At 39.6% G+C, this 13,535-nt stretch overlaps 1 protein-coding gene across 10 annotated transcripts in view; it reads left to right on the top strand.

Annotated features, from left to right (window-relative positions):
* The window catches only part of sorbs3 (sorbin and SH3 domain containing 3), a 40,454-nt gene extending 27,161 nt beyond the window's left edge, over nt 1-13,293 (top strand). For 4 of the 10 annotated variants that reach the window (XM_041788573.1, XM_041788574.1, XM_041788572.1 and 1 more), the window contains exons 10-21: nt 173-226; nt 374-481; nt 1,129-1,184; nt 4,243-4,316; nt 4,871-4,932; nt 5,115-5,161; nt 5,322-5,436; nt 5,537-5,662; nt 9,237-9,770; nt 9,901-9,992; nt 10,131-10,237; nt 11,981-13,293. In XM_041788573.1, the coding sequence (XP_041644507.1) occupies nt 173-226; nt 374-481; nt 1,129-1,184; nt 4,243-4,316; nt 4,871-4,932; nt 5,115-5,161; nt 5,322-5,436; nt 5,537-5,662; nt 9,237-9,770; nt 9,901-9,992; nt 10,131-10,237; nt 11,981-12,042 (1,437 nt within the window). In that variant the 3' untranslated portion in view covers nt 12,043-13,293. The remainder of the gene's footprint in view (nt 1-172; nt 227-373; nt 482-1,128; nt 1,185-4,242; nt 4,317-4,870; nt 4,933-5,114; nt 5,162-5,321; nt 5,437-5,536; nt 5,663-9,236; nt 9,771-9,900; nt 9,993-10,130; nt 10,238-11,980) is intronic. The other 6 variants (XM_041788579.1, XM_041788578.1, XR_005991951.1 and 3 more) reach the window with 5 other exon arrangements.
* Nucleotides 13,294-13,535: the final 242 nt, after the last annotated feature.

Here is a 13,535-nt window from a genome sequence, read left to right as displayed (position 1 = left end):
GATTGACATTTCTTTGTAGAAATCTTTTTTCTACTGAGCCCAATACTAAACTTGCTGCTAATTGTTGTTGTGTCTTTATGTTTTAGCCCCCTTATTGTCTATAAATAAAATCAATTTAGTAATGATGAAATAAGCTTTTGCTCAGTGTTTTTGTTGATCTTTCTGTCCTCAGGCCAATTTATCCTCAAAGAAACAACCTGAGAAACCAAAGTCATCTTCCATTGAGGTGAGCTGCTTTTAAAGCATTTTAAGTTTCCACCAGGAGGTTTCACTGTATGAAAACTGTTAAAAAGGGACAGCATAAGCCCCAAAAGTCCCTGGTTTTTCAGCCCGCTGTAATGGTGTTTTAATTTTACCCTGGCCTCACTCTCAGGCCAGTCTGGTCTCTGAGCTGAGCCGCTTTGAGGCCGAGTTGGACTCGGAGATCCAGGGGCTGGAGAGGAGGCTTTCCCAGAAGAAGCAGCATCGAGGCCGGGGTGAGGTACTGAGCCCCCGTCCTGACTGTCTCTGCTCAAACATCCCTCCTTCCCCACCTCACCCAAACGTAGCAGAATCCTCACCCACCCTCACCCTTACTGCAGTCTGAGTGAGACCCTCCCTGCTTGCTCACCCTGACCTTGTTTGTAGTTTCCCTCTGTGACATGGATGACAGACCACAATCTCCCACCTGCATGGCATTTTGGATTGATCTGTTTTTTAAATCACCTGCCTGCAAAATCCTGTCCCCCACATAGATGAATGTAAATTTAGTGTCAATAAATGAAGAACTTTTTGCAATCAGTTTCCTTTAAATCCTGTTTTTATATTGTTGTTATGCAGTCAGACAGTGCTTGTTTGACTTGAATGAAATTCTGCAGAAAGACTTGATTCTCCTCCTGTTCCTACTTGTTGTGTGATAAAAATCTGCTCCCCATGCCCTGATTTTACTGAAACCACAGACATCTCAGACAGATCATGAGTGCTGTTGTTATTTTGGCCTGAGGAGGATAGGACCCAGGGGATTTCTGGCTCCTCTGGGAGTGGTCAGCACCTCCACTTTGTCTGAGTTGTTGTGAGATTTCCTCTGAGCTGTGAGATACAGTAAGCTGCAGGGAACAAACTGTGTTTAACTGTTTGCTTTACTTTCAGGAAGCCAAAAGCAGGGACACAGTGATTGCTGCACAGACTGGAACTGCTAACTACAGGTCAGTGATGCAGCCATATGATTTTTTTTTTCCTTTAAATGATATGTTGTAGTTTTTATTTTAGCTTTACCGATCTTTTAGAGAGGTTTTTACGATTTTAGATGCATTTTTTTCTGCTGAAGATCAACTTAAAGCTCCAGTAGAGAGTTTAGCTGGATATGAAACAGGCTGAAAGTAATTGCAATGCCTTTCTCTGACCTGAAAAAGCAAAAAGAGACCATAAACAACACGATTGATTATCTACATATTATTGTTTTGATAGCAGGGTGTCTGAAGCAGCTGCTGCAGGATAGATGTCAACTGCATACCGGAGAAACAGCCTTTTTTTACATTTTTCACTGAAAATGTTCACAATAAGTGATTCATTTCATTTATAACAGACGGCAGGATGAGATTTTGTGTTCCAGATCAAGACGCCCTTATGCAGGAGGAGATCAGTAAACAAATAAGACTTACTGGTTTGTCCACATGGGAGCCAAAATCAACACAAACAAAAAAGTCTTCTCAAGAACTTTAAAGCCATGTTTTATCTTTAATTAACATGGGCTTTGCACATATCAAACTCAAAATGTCTATGTTTTTTTTTTATCTCATTCATACCAAAAAATCCTCTAAAAGTTGATTTAAAGCTTTCTTTCTATTTTGGCTATACAAAGTCTATCCGTTCTTATCTGTTTGCAGCCTGTTATTCATGTATGTTCACATCTATGGCACTGTTTCTGTCCATGGTCGTGCAAAATAATGTTATTAACGTTAAGCCTGTCTTAGAGTAATGTTATTTCCATTGTTAGGATTGTAAAGGTCAAACAGGGGTCAGTCATCACGTAACAGACCTCCTCTGAGCCCAACACCCGGCCTCTTAATCCACTTTGATATTGCCTCATCAAGCGGGAGTAACTTCACAACATTTCTTCCTGCTGCTTTTTTAGATACAGCACTGTGATTGGACAGACAGACCATTAAACCTCTACAGGGTACCTGTTCTGTTGGTCAGTCAGGTGACTCTAGCATCTACTGGGCGCTGTTAAACTTTATCAAGTCAAACTCCGGTGTTTGTTTCTTCCAACAGTCTGCGCTCCACATTTCTCACTGTGTGTGTCATGCTCTCTGCGAGGATTCTCGCTGTTGTTTGCTAAGCCGAGTTCACAGGTTTTGACCTTTTCTGGCTGTGTTGGATCAGGGGCTTTCTTTTAAAGAGCCTGTTGCTAAGGACACGTGAAACGAAACAGCAAAATAGAAATATTTTTTACTGTTTCCTGTTGTGTTGACAAGATGTTGCATGTGTCCCAGCTGTGAGCAGCTCTTTCTGGAAATATGCAAATGATTTCAGAGGAAGTAGACGGATGGTGATCAGAAGTGAATCACTGAAGCTTGAAAACAGATTTTCAGTGTAAGGATAAAAAGCAGGAGTCACACATTTATCATCTGTGTGTCCTTTTTTGTTGTCCCATTACTCGTCTCATCTTTGTGTTTGAAATGCAGCAGCTGCAACCAGATGTGTTGAACTTTGAATCTGCAGTGAAAAAAAAAACAGCCACAACAGTGTTATTTTGTGTTTATTTCAGACCTTTGATTTTATTAGACTCATATGCATGGTTGGGAAACAAAGTGACACTAATATACAGGTGCATCCAAAAAATTGTAAATACTGTCAAAGTCAATTTTCCCTGTTTACTTCAGAAAGTTAAACTTCCATATATTCTAGATTTATCTCACTCAAAGTGAAACATTTCCAACCTTTTCTTTTTAATTAACCTTGATGATTTGACTTACAGCTCATGAAAATCAAAAATCTTTGTCTAAAAATGTTAGAATATTGAGGAAAAGTCCAATTTGCAAAGGTTTCCTGAGACGTCATTCTGGTTCAGTACACACAACCACAATCATGGGGAAGACTGCTGACTTGACTCTTGTCCAGAGGACAGTCACGTCCACAAGGAGGGTGAGACACAGAAGATCACTGCTGAAATGGCAGGCTGTTCCCAGAGGCTGTATCTAAAGTTGACTGGAAAGAAAATGTGTGGCAAGAAAAGACCAAGCAAGCAACAGGCATGAGTGCAGTCTTCAGAGAATTGTCAAACAAAGCAGATTCAAGAACTTAGGAGAGCTTCACAAAGAGTAGGCTGGAGTCAGTGGATCAAGAGCCTCCACACACAGACAGGTCCAGGAAATGGACTACAAGGGTCCTGTTCTTAGTGTCAAACCACTCCTGAACTACAGACGGCATTGTAAGCTTCTCACCTGGGCTAAGGAGAAGAGAATTGGACCGTTGCTCACAGGTCCGAAGTCCTGTTTTCAGATTAAACTAGATTTTGAATTTTATTTGGAAATCAAGGATTGAAGAAGCACAGAATCCAAGATGTTTTCAGTTTCTACAGTCAGTGACGGTTTGGGGTGCCATGTCATCTGCTGGTGTTGGTCCTCTGTGCTTTAACAAGTGCAGATTCAACACTGTCCGACATCTACCAGAAGATTTTAGAGCGTCTCCTCTTCCAGCAGGACTCAGCACCTGCCCAGGGTGAAGCCAAAACTACCAGAAACTGGTTTGGTGACTGTGGTATTACTGAGCTTGATTGGCCAGCCAACTGGTCTGACCTGAACCCCGTAGAGAATCTCTGGGGAAATGTTAAAAGTAAGGTGAGAGACACCAGACTCTACAGACAAGCTGAAGGTTTATATCACAGCAACCTGGGCTTCATAACACCCAAGCAGTGCCACAGACTGATCGCCTCCATGCCACGTCACATAGATGCAGTGATTATTCCTAAATGAGCTCCAACTTATTACTTATTATAAATCCTTTTTTGAATTGATGTTTTGTGATATTCTAATATTTTGAGGTAGCAGATTTTTTATTTGTGTGAGCTGTAAGCCATAATCATCAACATTAAAACAAAAAAGTCTTGAAATATTTTACTTTGCATGAGATTAATCTAAAATATTTGGAAGTTTCACTTCATTAATTAATTTACAAGAATAAGTTAACTTTTTCACGATATTCTAATGCTTTTGAGCTGCACCTGTAAATGTGTAAGTTGTATATTTTCTTACTTTTCAGCAATTCATCAGCACCTAAACAGCCTGTCCATCGCTCTGTCGGCACGTCATCATCAACCTCCACTCCCACACATGGTAATCATGGAGTTTCTTCTCCTTTTGCTTTTTAGCACACACAAACTTTGTGGTTTTCCTGACGACAGCCACTATTTATTCCATGAAACTTTCCCTAAGACACTGCTGTTTTGCTCCTCTTTAAACCTACTGGCAACCAAAAATAAACACAGTTCATTCATTGAATCAGTCAGCATATATCTGATGAAAGCTGTTAGTAATCTACTTTATTTTGAAGGTCCCATGATTCTCTCTAAATCTGCTTTGGTATTTCATGTTTTACCTGTGACTGCTGGTGTTATTGTGGAAAACTTTCACAGCTTTTTCCTTTATGATCAGCTGTAAATGGGTGGGGAGGAAGCCCACAAAAATAGGAAGTGGAACTCGGAAGACCTGATTAAAGATTAGCTTTGTGCAATTGTTTTTCCTGGAAAATAGAGCAGAGAGAGCCAGCATGAATAAGTTGAAAGCTTCGATAGCTTTTTTCCATAGCAACACATCCAAAACGTTTGCTGAACAAAAGAGTGCACGCTTCAGCTTCAGTTCAAATAGTTTTGCTTTTATTTTCCTCACAGTAGAACGTCTTTCGCCTGCAAATGAAACCATGGAGCTCCCGCCTAAGAAAGAGGAGAAAAAGGTTGGTCTTTATGTGCTTTTTTTTTACCTTAAAAGGTTAGAGAATCTTAAAAAAAATCCCCTTTGTAATGAGGTTTTTAAATGTAACATATCATTCCAGTCATCTGAGTACACACTGCATTCACATAATAACTGAATCTGTCTAAAATCTCCCCAAAACTAAATGGTATGTTTGTTTTCCAGATGAAAGCAGCCCGAGCCAAGTTCAACTTCCAGGCTCAGTCACCAAAGTGAGTGTTGATATTATAAAAATGTCACTTCCAATTTAATCGTTAACTACCTTCAAATGTTATCCAGAAACAATCAGAACATCTTGAACTTGTGTGTCCATGCTGTAGTCTATTAAGTTTTCCTTTTCTGTGTCTCATAATCCATTTTGTCTCTCCCCAGGGAGCTCATGCTGCAGAAAGGCGACATTGTTTACATCCACAGGCAGATCGATGCTAACTGGTTTGAAGGAGAACATCACGGGAGAGCTGGCATTTTCCCCACGACTTATGTGGAGGTGATTTTTCTACATCTACTGTACAACATTAACAGCGGCTCTATTTCCCTGCATTGTTTTTTGTGCTGATCATCTAAGATTTGTTTCCTGTTCTTCGTAGATCCTTTCCCCTACAGAGAAGCCGACTCCAATAAAATCTCCCACTCTGCAGGTGCTGGACTACGGGGAGGCTGTGGCTCTGTTCAACTTCAACGCTGACCTTCCTGTTGAACTTTCTTTTCGTAAAGTAAGTGTTTGAACAGGTAGGAAGAGGCTCCTCCTGTTAGAAGTGAACATTAATCTGTTGTGCAAATTAGTAGTGATAAAAATACCTGAAACCCTTTTGTGATTTAGGCAAAAAGATGTTTCCAATCTAGTGTATGTTTGCTAATGCGACTTTAGAGGAAACTACCTAAAAGCAGCAAGCTGTCTAACGGATGGTGATATGTTTTACAGAACACCACTGCTGGACTCGGTGCTGAAGGGGGATGGGGGGTGGTGTATCATCCCCCTTGGAGCCCTAATCTTTAAAAAATTACTGCAAAAGGGCCCTCTTATATGCCTTTATTTAGAGGGAGGAGGACAGTGGATAGAGTTGGAAACAGGGATGAGAGAGTGGGGTAGAGACATGTGGAAAAGGAGCTGCACTTGAATCCGGGCCATCCACGATTATGGGGCGTGACCATACCACGAGGAATGCATCTGCCCTCCAATAAACACGATTTGGTGCCCTCTATGCTGCCTTTAAATGGACCATACATAATAAATAAACCTTCATGCTGCCACAACCTCCAGGGTTGTCTTCCAGTGAGCAGTGTGTATTATCAGTGGATGAAACCACATGTCTAAAGGCCCTTCAGCACCACACATTTTGTTTAGTGTGTGAATAATTCAGACTTTTTCAAGCATGTAGCACGGCAATGCAAGCGTTCTCAGCAGCAGCATAATTTTGCTGGTTATGATTGCAATTGATGAATTTTTGACCATGTTTTCTTTCAACAAGCACACATTTGACCAATCCAAACACTCGTTGCTGATGGTAGATGAGTTTTGATGCAGACAGAAGAGCAAAGTCTTACTCTTTCTCCTTCTCGTGTGATTTTTGGCTCCAGCCAGTGCATAGTTATATTAGTCTTTAATCTGATATCATGTATCCTGTTTAAAGAAGAAGACAGGCAGCAGACAGCCTGGCACAATCCATGTGAACAGAAATATGCTGTGCACACAGCTGGAGCTGTTCATAACCAAACAGGACTTTTTCTCCAGTGATACATTTAACAAGAAAGACTCCTCTAACCTAAGACATCACAGCTAATCACTGCTCAAGCTCACTCAGCTCCCTGAAACTACTCTTCTGACCAGTTTCTAAAACAAACAGCTGAGCACCACTCACAGCGAACCTCAAGTGTGCCCTTGCTATTATTAGTAACATTATTTAGTTCAGTGGTTTTCAAACTTTTTTGCCCAGGCACACCAAAAATCAAGCCGAAGTCTTAAGACATATCGTATTCATGTCCTTGCAAAATAGCCTCGTAAACACGCGTCACAACTGCAAATCATTCTGGCTACTAAGAGTGCTTTTATGGTATCCTGACGTCCTCTGAACAACAGAGTGCAATGCAGCACAATGGCATAAGGTTTTTACCATGTCACTTTATTCTTATTTTCCCCTCTGTCGCATGTATTAAGATGGACAAGTAACAAGGAAAGAGATTGCACAGAGGATGACAAGGCACCAGGAGTGTCCTACCAGAGGATTTTCTTAATTTTATTCGACTTTCCTCACTCACCGAACTTGTTAGCTTGTTTTACAAAGTGGAGAGTGTGATGCATGAATATCCATTTATGAAATGTTGCGGTCTAACTTGTGCTAACACGGAGACAAAACTATGTGGCTCATAGCCGTTAAGAGTCTAGTCAACAAAAGGCACCAAATCTCCAATCCTCCACTTTCATAATTTTGTATGGGAAAAAAACAGTCAATACACAGGGCAGAGAATTGCATGTTTAACAGATAACAGGTGGACAGTGAGCATGCAATGTTGTATGATCCAATGTGATGTTTGTTTGTTTGTTTGTTTGTTCATGTGGATCCCCATTAGCGTAAGCATCAGCTGTAAGCTATTCTTCCTGGGGTCTACAGTTTGTGACAATGCAATTTCTACAATCAGTAATCACACTACGCAAACATAAGACAATACATCACATTGCACCAACAGAACAAACATTTCAACAATTACAACTCACTCAAACAAAGTCAAAGACAACAGATATTACAATAGCACAGAGTGACTCTAAAGAATAGATGTTGGCAAGCCCATGTAGTCAACAAAGTATTCAGAATTAGTACTGATTACTAAAGTTTCTTAGGAGATGATATCTTTTCAGGGATTTTTTAAAACTATAAAGAGTATTATGTTGTTTAATATCATTTGAAAACAAGTTCCATTCCTGCATTGCTCTGTATATTGCTGAGCACTGAGCTGATGAAGTCTTTGCTTTAGGCAAAATAAAACAACATCTAACAGCATGCCTGGTAGAGTAATGGTGTACATCTGTACTAAAGGAGAGCTTTTCATACAAATTTAAAGGGGTTTTAGTTGTTATGACATTCTGTAAGAAAACCATCAGTGCATATAATAATCTATTTTTAACTTCAAACTAGTGAGATTTTGTATGCATTTTACTGACATTTGATCTAAACCCACATGACAGAGCCACACGTGCAGCCTTATTCTGGACCAGCTGCCGTTTCTTAAAATTGCTGATGGAAATGCTGGACCAGACTACAGAGCAATAATCCAGATGAGAAAAAAAACAAGGCCTGAATTAGTTGTTGAACTGCTTTTTTGTGAGAAGTGCTTTGCACACCTCTTAATAACAGACAAAGTATTTCCCATCTTAGTCACTAGTTCTTGTACCTGCTTGTCCCAGGACAGTCTATGGTGTGGCGCTTGCATGCAGTAAGGACATAGGTTACAGAATCTTTTTGTTGCTGTATAGGTGTAGTAATAATGTATGGCTATTTAAATGCCCATGGCAGAACAGCTCGAGAGACACTGATTTATTTATAGGATGACTGAATTATCGGTCTGCAGAATCTGCATTCCCAAAATCCAAAAATTTACCTCTGAATTATTTGCAATTCTGAGTCGTTTATTCGCATCATCCTTGATGTGAAAAAGCCTTAAGATTGGAGTAAATGCAATGAAATGCTATTAGCTCCTTGGTATACTCTTCTCTTGTGTATCTTTATTAAACTGATGGTTAAATGGTTCATAATTCATTGTCTGTTTTTACAGAGGTGTAGTAGGTATAATCACAATAAAAAAATATGTTAAATCTTAAGCAGTATTCGAACAACTTCACTATGTATAAAACTATAAATAATTTTTTGAAGGATGGAGCCCCACTGCACACAGCAAGTTCCCTTTTTATCATTTCGCCCCTGCCCCTCGAACATACTGAGTGCCCCACTGTACAACACGTATAAATAGTCATGTTGTTTCCTTAAATCAACAAGTTGTTCATTCATTTCTGTTATTTAACTTTATTCTTCACCTTTTCATTACTATGGTTGTGCTTTCTTCTTTGGTCAGCTTGCTACCTGTGCTACTTGTGTTCTTCCCGAAACAGGATGTCTGATTGTAAATATTCAGCATGTTTAATAATATTTATGATCTTTAGTCAGAGTCTTAATGTGCTGTGTATTCCCCAAAGCTGATTGTATAACCAGTGTTTTCAGACTACCATGAAAATCACACTGGAATCTCTCTGTGCACCATCTACTCTATAAAATGTGTTTTTATTTCTTTCCTCAGGGTGAGGTGATCAATATAACCCGTCAAGTGGATGATAAGTGGTTAGAAGGAAGAATCACAGGGACCAGTCGGAGCGGCATCTTTCCAGCCAGTTATGTCCAGGTCAACAAGATGCCCCGCACCAAATACTCCACAGATGACTTCTCACCTGGCCCCATGTCCCCCATCTCACCCGGACCCCAGAGTCCAGGACGTCCCCTCCACTCACCCTGCCCTCGCTCACCGCTGTCCCCCTTCACCCCCACGTCCCTCAGCCCCAAACCTGATCACTCACCGCTGAAACCGTCGTCACCTGTTCCTCACAGCAGTCCAGGCTTACATTCACGCTCCCCCACCCAGACACCCGTATTCAAAGAATCAGCCAATCGGTGGCCTCACAGTCCCTCTAAAACTGCCTCACCCACCAAACAGAATAGCCACTGGGCTGGCTCACACTCTGCCACTTCTCAGGCTGTCTCACCGTCCAATCAGACGTCAGCACACAGAGCAGGAGCGTCAACAGCCAACACTCCCAGATACACTGACCCTGCTCAGGTCTGCTCTCACCGTCTGTCTGCATGTTCTCACTGTGCTGTCGCTGTTTATGTTTATAGTGTAAGTGCAGAGGTTGTAATTCATCGTTCTTTATTTCACAATGCCTGACATGAGGTTTCTTTCCTCTCAGGGTGTTATACCAAACCAGTCTGCTCCACATGCCAACTCCCTGACACACACAAAAGTGCCAAACAGCCCGGGATCCATGGCAGCACGCCAACCGTACGTCTACATGTTTTGTTTGTTCATATTGCTGCAGTACAGCCCAAGTGTCGCAGCTGTGGTGAATTTATGTCTTAGACTTATTGTGTTTGTTCTCTTTTTCTTTTTTTGTTTGTTTTTTTTGTTTGTTTTTTTAAGATATAAAGCTGTTTACAACTATAAACCACAGAATTCAGACGAGCTGGAGCTCAGAGAAGGAGACATCGTACAAGTGATGGAGAAATGTGATGATGGCTGGTTTGTAGGTAAGAAAAAAATGATTTTTTTAAAAATATCTCAGAGGTCTTTACATCATATCCTCCAGAAACAGCACTGTGAGTGGGGTCAACGCATCCACTTACTTGTACTTGAGAGTATTTTGAAGATACCTGGCTTTATTAGCCCTGACAAAAGAGATCCCAGTAGTTTTTAACACCTTGCTGGTTATCATTTTGATAAGTAAGCCCAGTCTTGATAAGTGCAGCACATGGCCAGTCATGTTCATGGGCATGTCTTCAAAAGTAAGGCCATCAATAGTCTTTAAAGTCATTATTTTTACGAGAGGCCTTAAATTTTAGAACGCACTTTGATTAAGACATGCCTTTATCCAATGTTTGTCTTCTGGCCAAGTTTATTTGATCATTTTGACTTTTTTGTGTAATTTAGAATCAGCTTAGCAAACCTGCTGAAATGTGTTATGATAAATCAGTGTCACTATACAGTATATTGATAGAATAGTGGCATTTAAATGTGTGAAAAATCCCCAAACTTTGGTGTCTATGGCCAAAAAATATGATTGTCCTTTACCATTTGGTATTTCATTAACAGTATACTATATCTGGAAATTCTGTCCTGGTATGGTGTACCGAAAAATCTTTCACGCCTCCTTTTTTTTCCCTTTGGCAAAAAGTGTTTTTAATTTTACTTAGTTCAGCGCCTTTTTGCAACTTTTGCACTTCCGCATTGGCGTCATTTTTCAGGACTGGAGGTTACCACTTGGGAACATGGCACACAATCAGAGATCTGCTGTGCCACACTGAAATTCATGACACACACAAAAACGGCATGCCTGTGCACACACAACAAATATATATATGGTGTGGCAGAGGTTTTACTGGCTGATTTTGAATTTCAGCATTGGGCTAGTTTTTATCAGCCATTGGGCTGGTGTTGTCACACAGATCTGGCAACCCTGCTGCTTGGGGATTTTATATCATTGTGGTGTTAGAGCGGCGGGGTAATTCTCCATTGTGGGTCGATGACATCAGCAGCCCACATATTTGCCCTGCCCGAATTAAAGCTATCTAGGAAAGAGGTGAAGAATGTTCTAACTGTCGAAATCCAAACACACACTCACATGTAGATCTCAGTGTTTTTACATCTTTACAGCAACTGTATTCCAACATAACTAGTGTGTTAAGACACAAATTTGGATTTCACTTTACAGGGACTTTAAAGAGTTTATTTCCTTAAGTGTATGCAGGCTGTAACTTCTTAAATATGAAAATTAAAAACAACAAAATTCTTGCAGTTAAGACTTTTTTATACCAGATATGAGATTAGTTATTATTGTTTTTTGCCCTGTCTCTATAATAAGGGAAGCCCCAATCACAGATCAGTGCTTTATTTTATTAAGAATTGGTTATGATAAAGGTAGCTATTTCATACATGCCTCCCATCCTGTAAGATTAACCTTCATTCAGAAATTTGAATATGCAGTTTTATTGATTTATTGATTTATTCTCTTTTCAATAAGAAATCCCAATCCATACTCTTTATAGTTTAAATTTGCTGTTAAGTAAGGGTTTAGGCAGTAGGTTTACGGTACACAGTATGAAAAAACTATGAGAAATTATTATATGAACTAACTTTAACTTTCTTTATGATTAACACTAATGCTGAGCTGTGTGCGCACTCCCTCTAGTGGACGCTGTTAACTCCTAACATGCACACCCAGCTGTTTTATTACTTTCCATAATTTCAAACTGTGCTTTTTTTATTCATTACAGGTACGTCAGATCGGACTCATGCTTTTGGGACTTTTCCAGGCAATTACGTGGCACCAGTTTGATCTCCTCACTTCCTGTCTGTCCTAAAACACCTGGACTCACATAAGACCAACTTCACTGAAAATCACTCCAACAGATCCTGCACTGACGCAGCAGCTTTTCCTCATCACTTTCACACCACACTGAAACAAATTAGTCAAATTGCATGTTCATGGGTTGAAGGCAGGGAGTGGTTTCTCACCTCACCTCCTTGCATGAGAGCATGTGAGTGTTTTCCACTGAGACTTGTGGAGAGTGTTTTTCACACACACACCACATTAGAGGCAGGAATGAATGCTGATGATACTGTTTCGGATGTAGAGAATGGGCTGTTTTGTTCCACAACTGTTTGCAGATGTTGGACATTTGCATTCCTTCCTCAAGAACAGCACAGATCCTTCTGAGATCGGATACAGTATGATCCATTATTCAGCTTTTTGCCGTCACAAACCACTGCTGGCACATATTTTTGTCCTGAATTTCAACACATTAACATTTGCTTCAAATATCTCCTTCAGACTTTTCAGATCTGTGAAAATACTCAAGACAAGCTTGAAGAAACAACATGAACATCTGTAGAAATGTTCTCAAAGTAGAGGTATAGAGGCTCTGGCATGTTGATAAGTTTACAGCCCTTCATTGGACCATGCAAAAAAGTTAATAAATCAGTGCATTTACTGTTTTCTAAGGCTTTCTTGATGCATTTGTCCCTGTTTAGCCATTAAAGGAACGCCAAAGGTGAAAGTATGGAAGAGATGCTCTGCAGTAACTCTCTGATCAGAAATGATCTATAAATCTCTGTAAATCTAATTTTCATGTCTCTACCACCAGTTATTAAATTATGTTTGAAATATTTGAGGTACTGCTGTATGTGCCAAATTAAACCTTTTTGTGCAATCCTGTATTAAACAAAACCAGCTCACTTTACTTGTATATTTGCAAATACTGCTTTTGTAACATCCTCTTTGAATAATGGATTAACACTTTTACAGCATTTCTTAAACCACTAAATGTCATTTTATTTATGTGCAACTTTAACAGCTGTGGCGTTTTTAAGCTTGATGAAATAAAACCCTTATCATGAAGTCATTTGCATTTTTATAACATAAATATCTGGTTTCATTGTAAAAATAAATCATATTTAGTAGACACAGGAGATTATTGTACAGACTTGTCAAATTGAAATTATAATATATATTTGCTTATAAAACAATGTATCTTATGTATGGTACGCCTTTTTAAAAGCAATTAAACATTACAGAGTGATACGGAGATGGTTTGTTCATGTGTTTATTTTGAAATAGTTTTAATGTGTTAAAATTAAATACATTATGACTGAAATAGATATGTTTTTTTTTTTTTTTTTTTTTACCTTTATTTAACCAGATAAAACCCATTGAGATCGAGAGTGACCTGGCAAAGAGGTCAGCAGCACACATCACATAATAGGTTTCAGGGACAGATTACAACAATAAATTAAAACAAATAGTACTTTTTGAAAGTGCATGGGTAGTTG

The sequence above is a fragment of the Cheilinus undulatus genome, linkage group 5, assembly GCF_018320785.1.
Source record: "Cheilinus undulatus linkage group 5, ASM1832078v1, whole genome shotgun sequence".
In the NCBI taxonomy this organism is placed as follows: Eukaryota; Metazoa; Chordata; class Actinopteri; order Labriformes; family Labridae; genus Cheilinus; species Cheilinus undulatus.
This window is presented reverse-complemented; position numbering and strand designations above follow the sequence as displayed.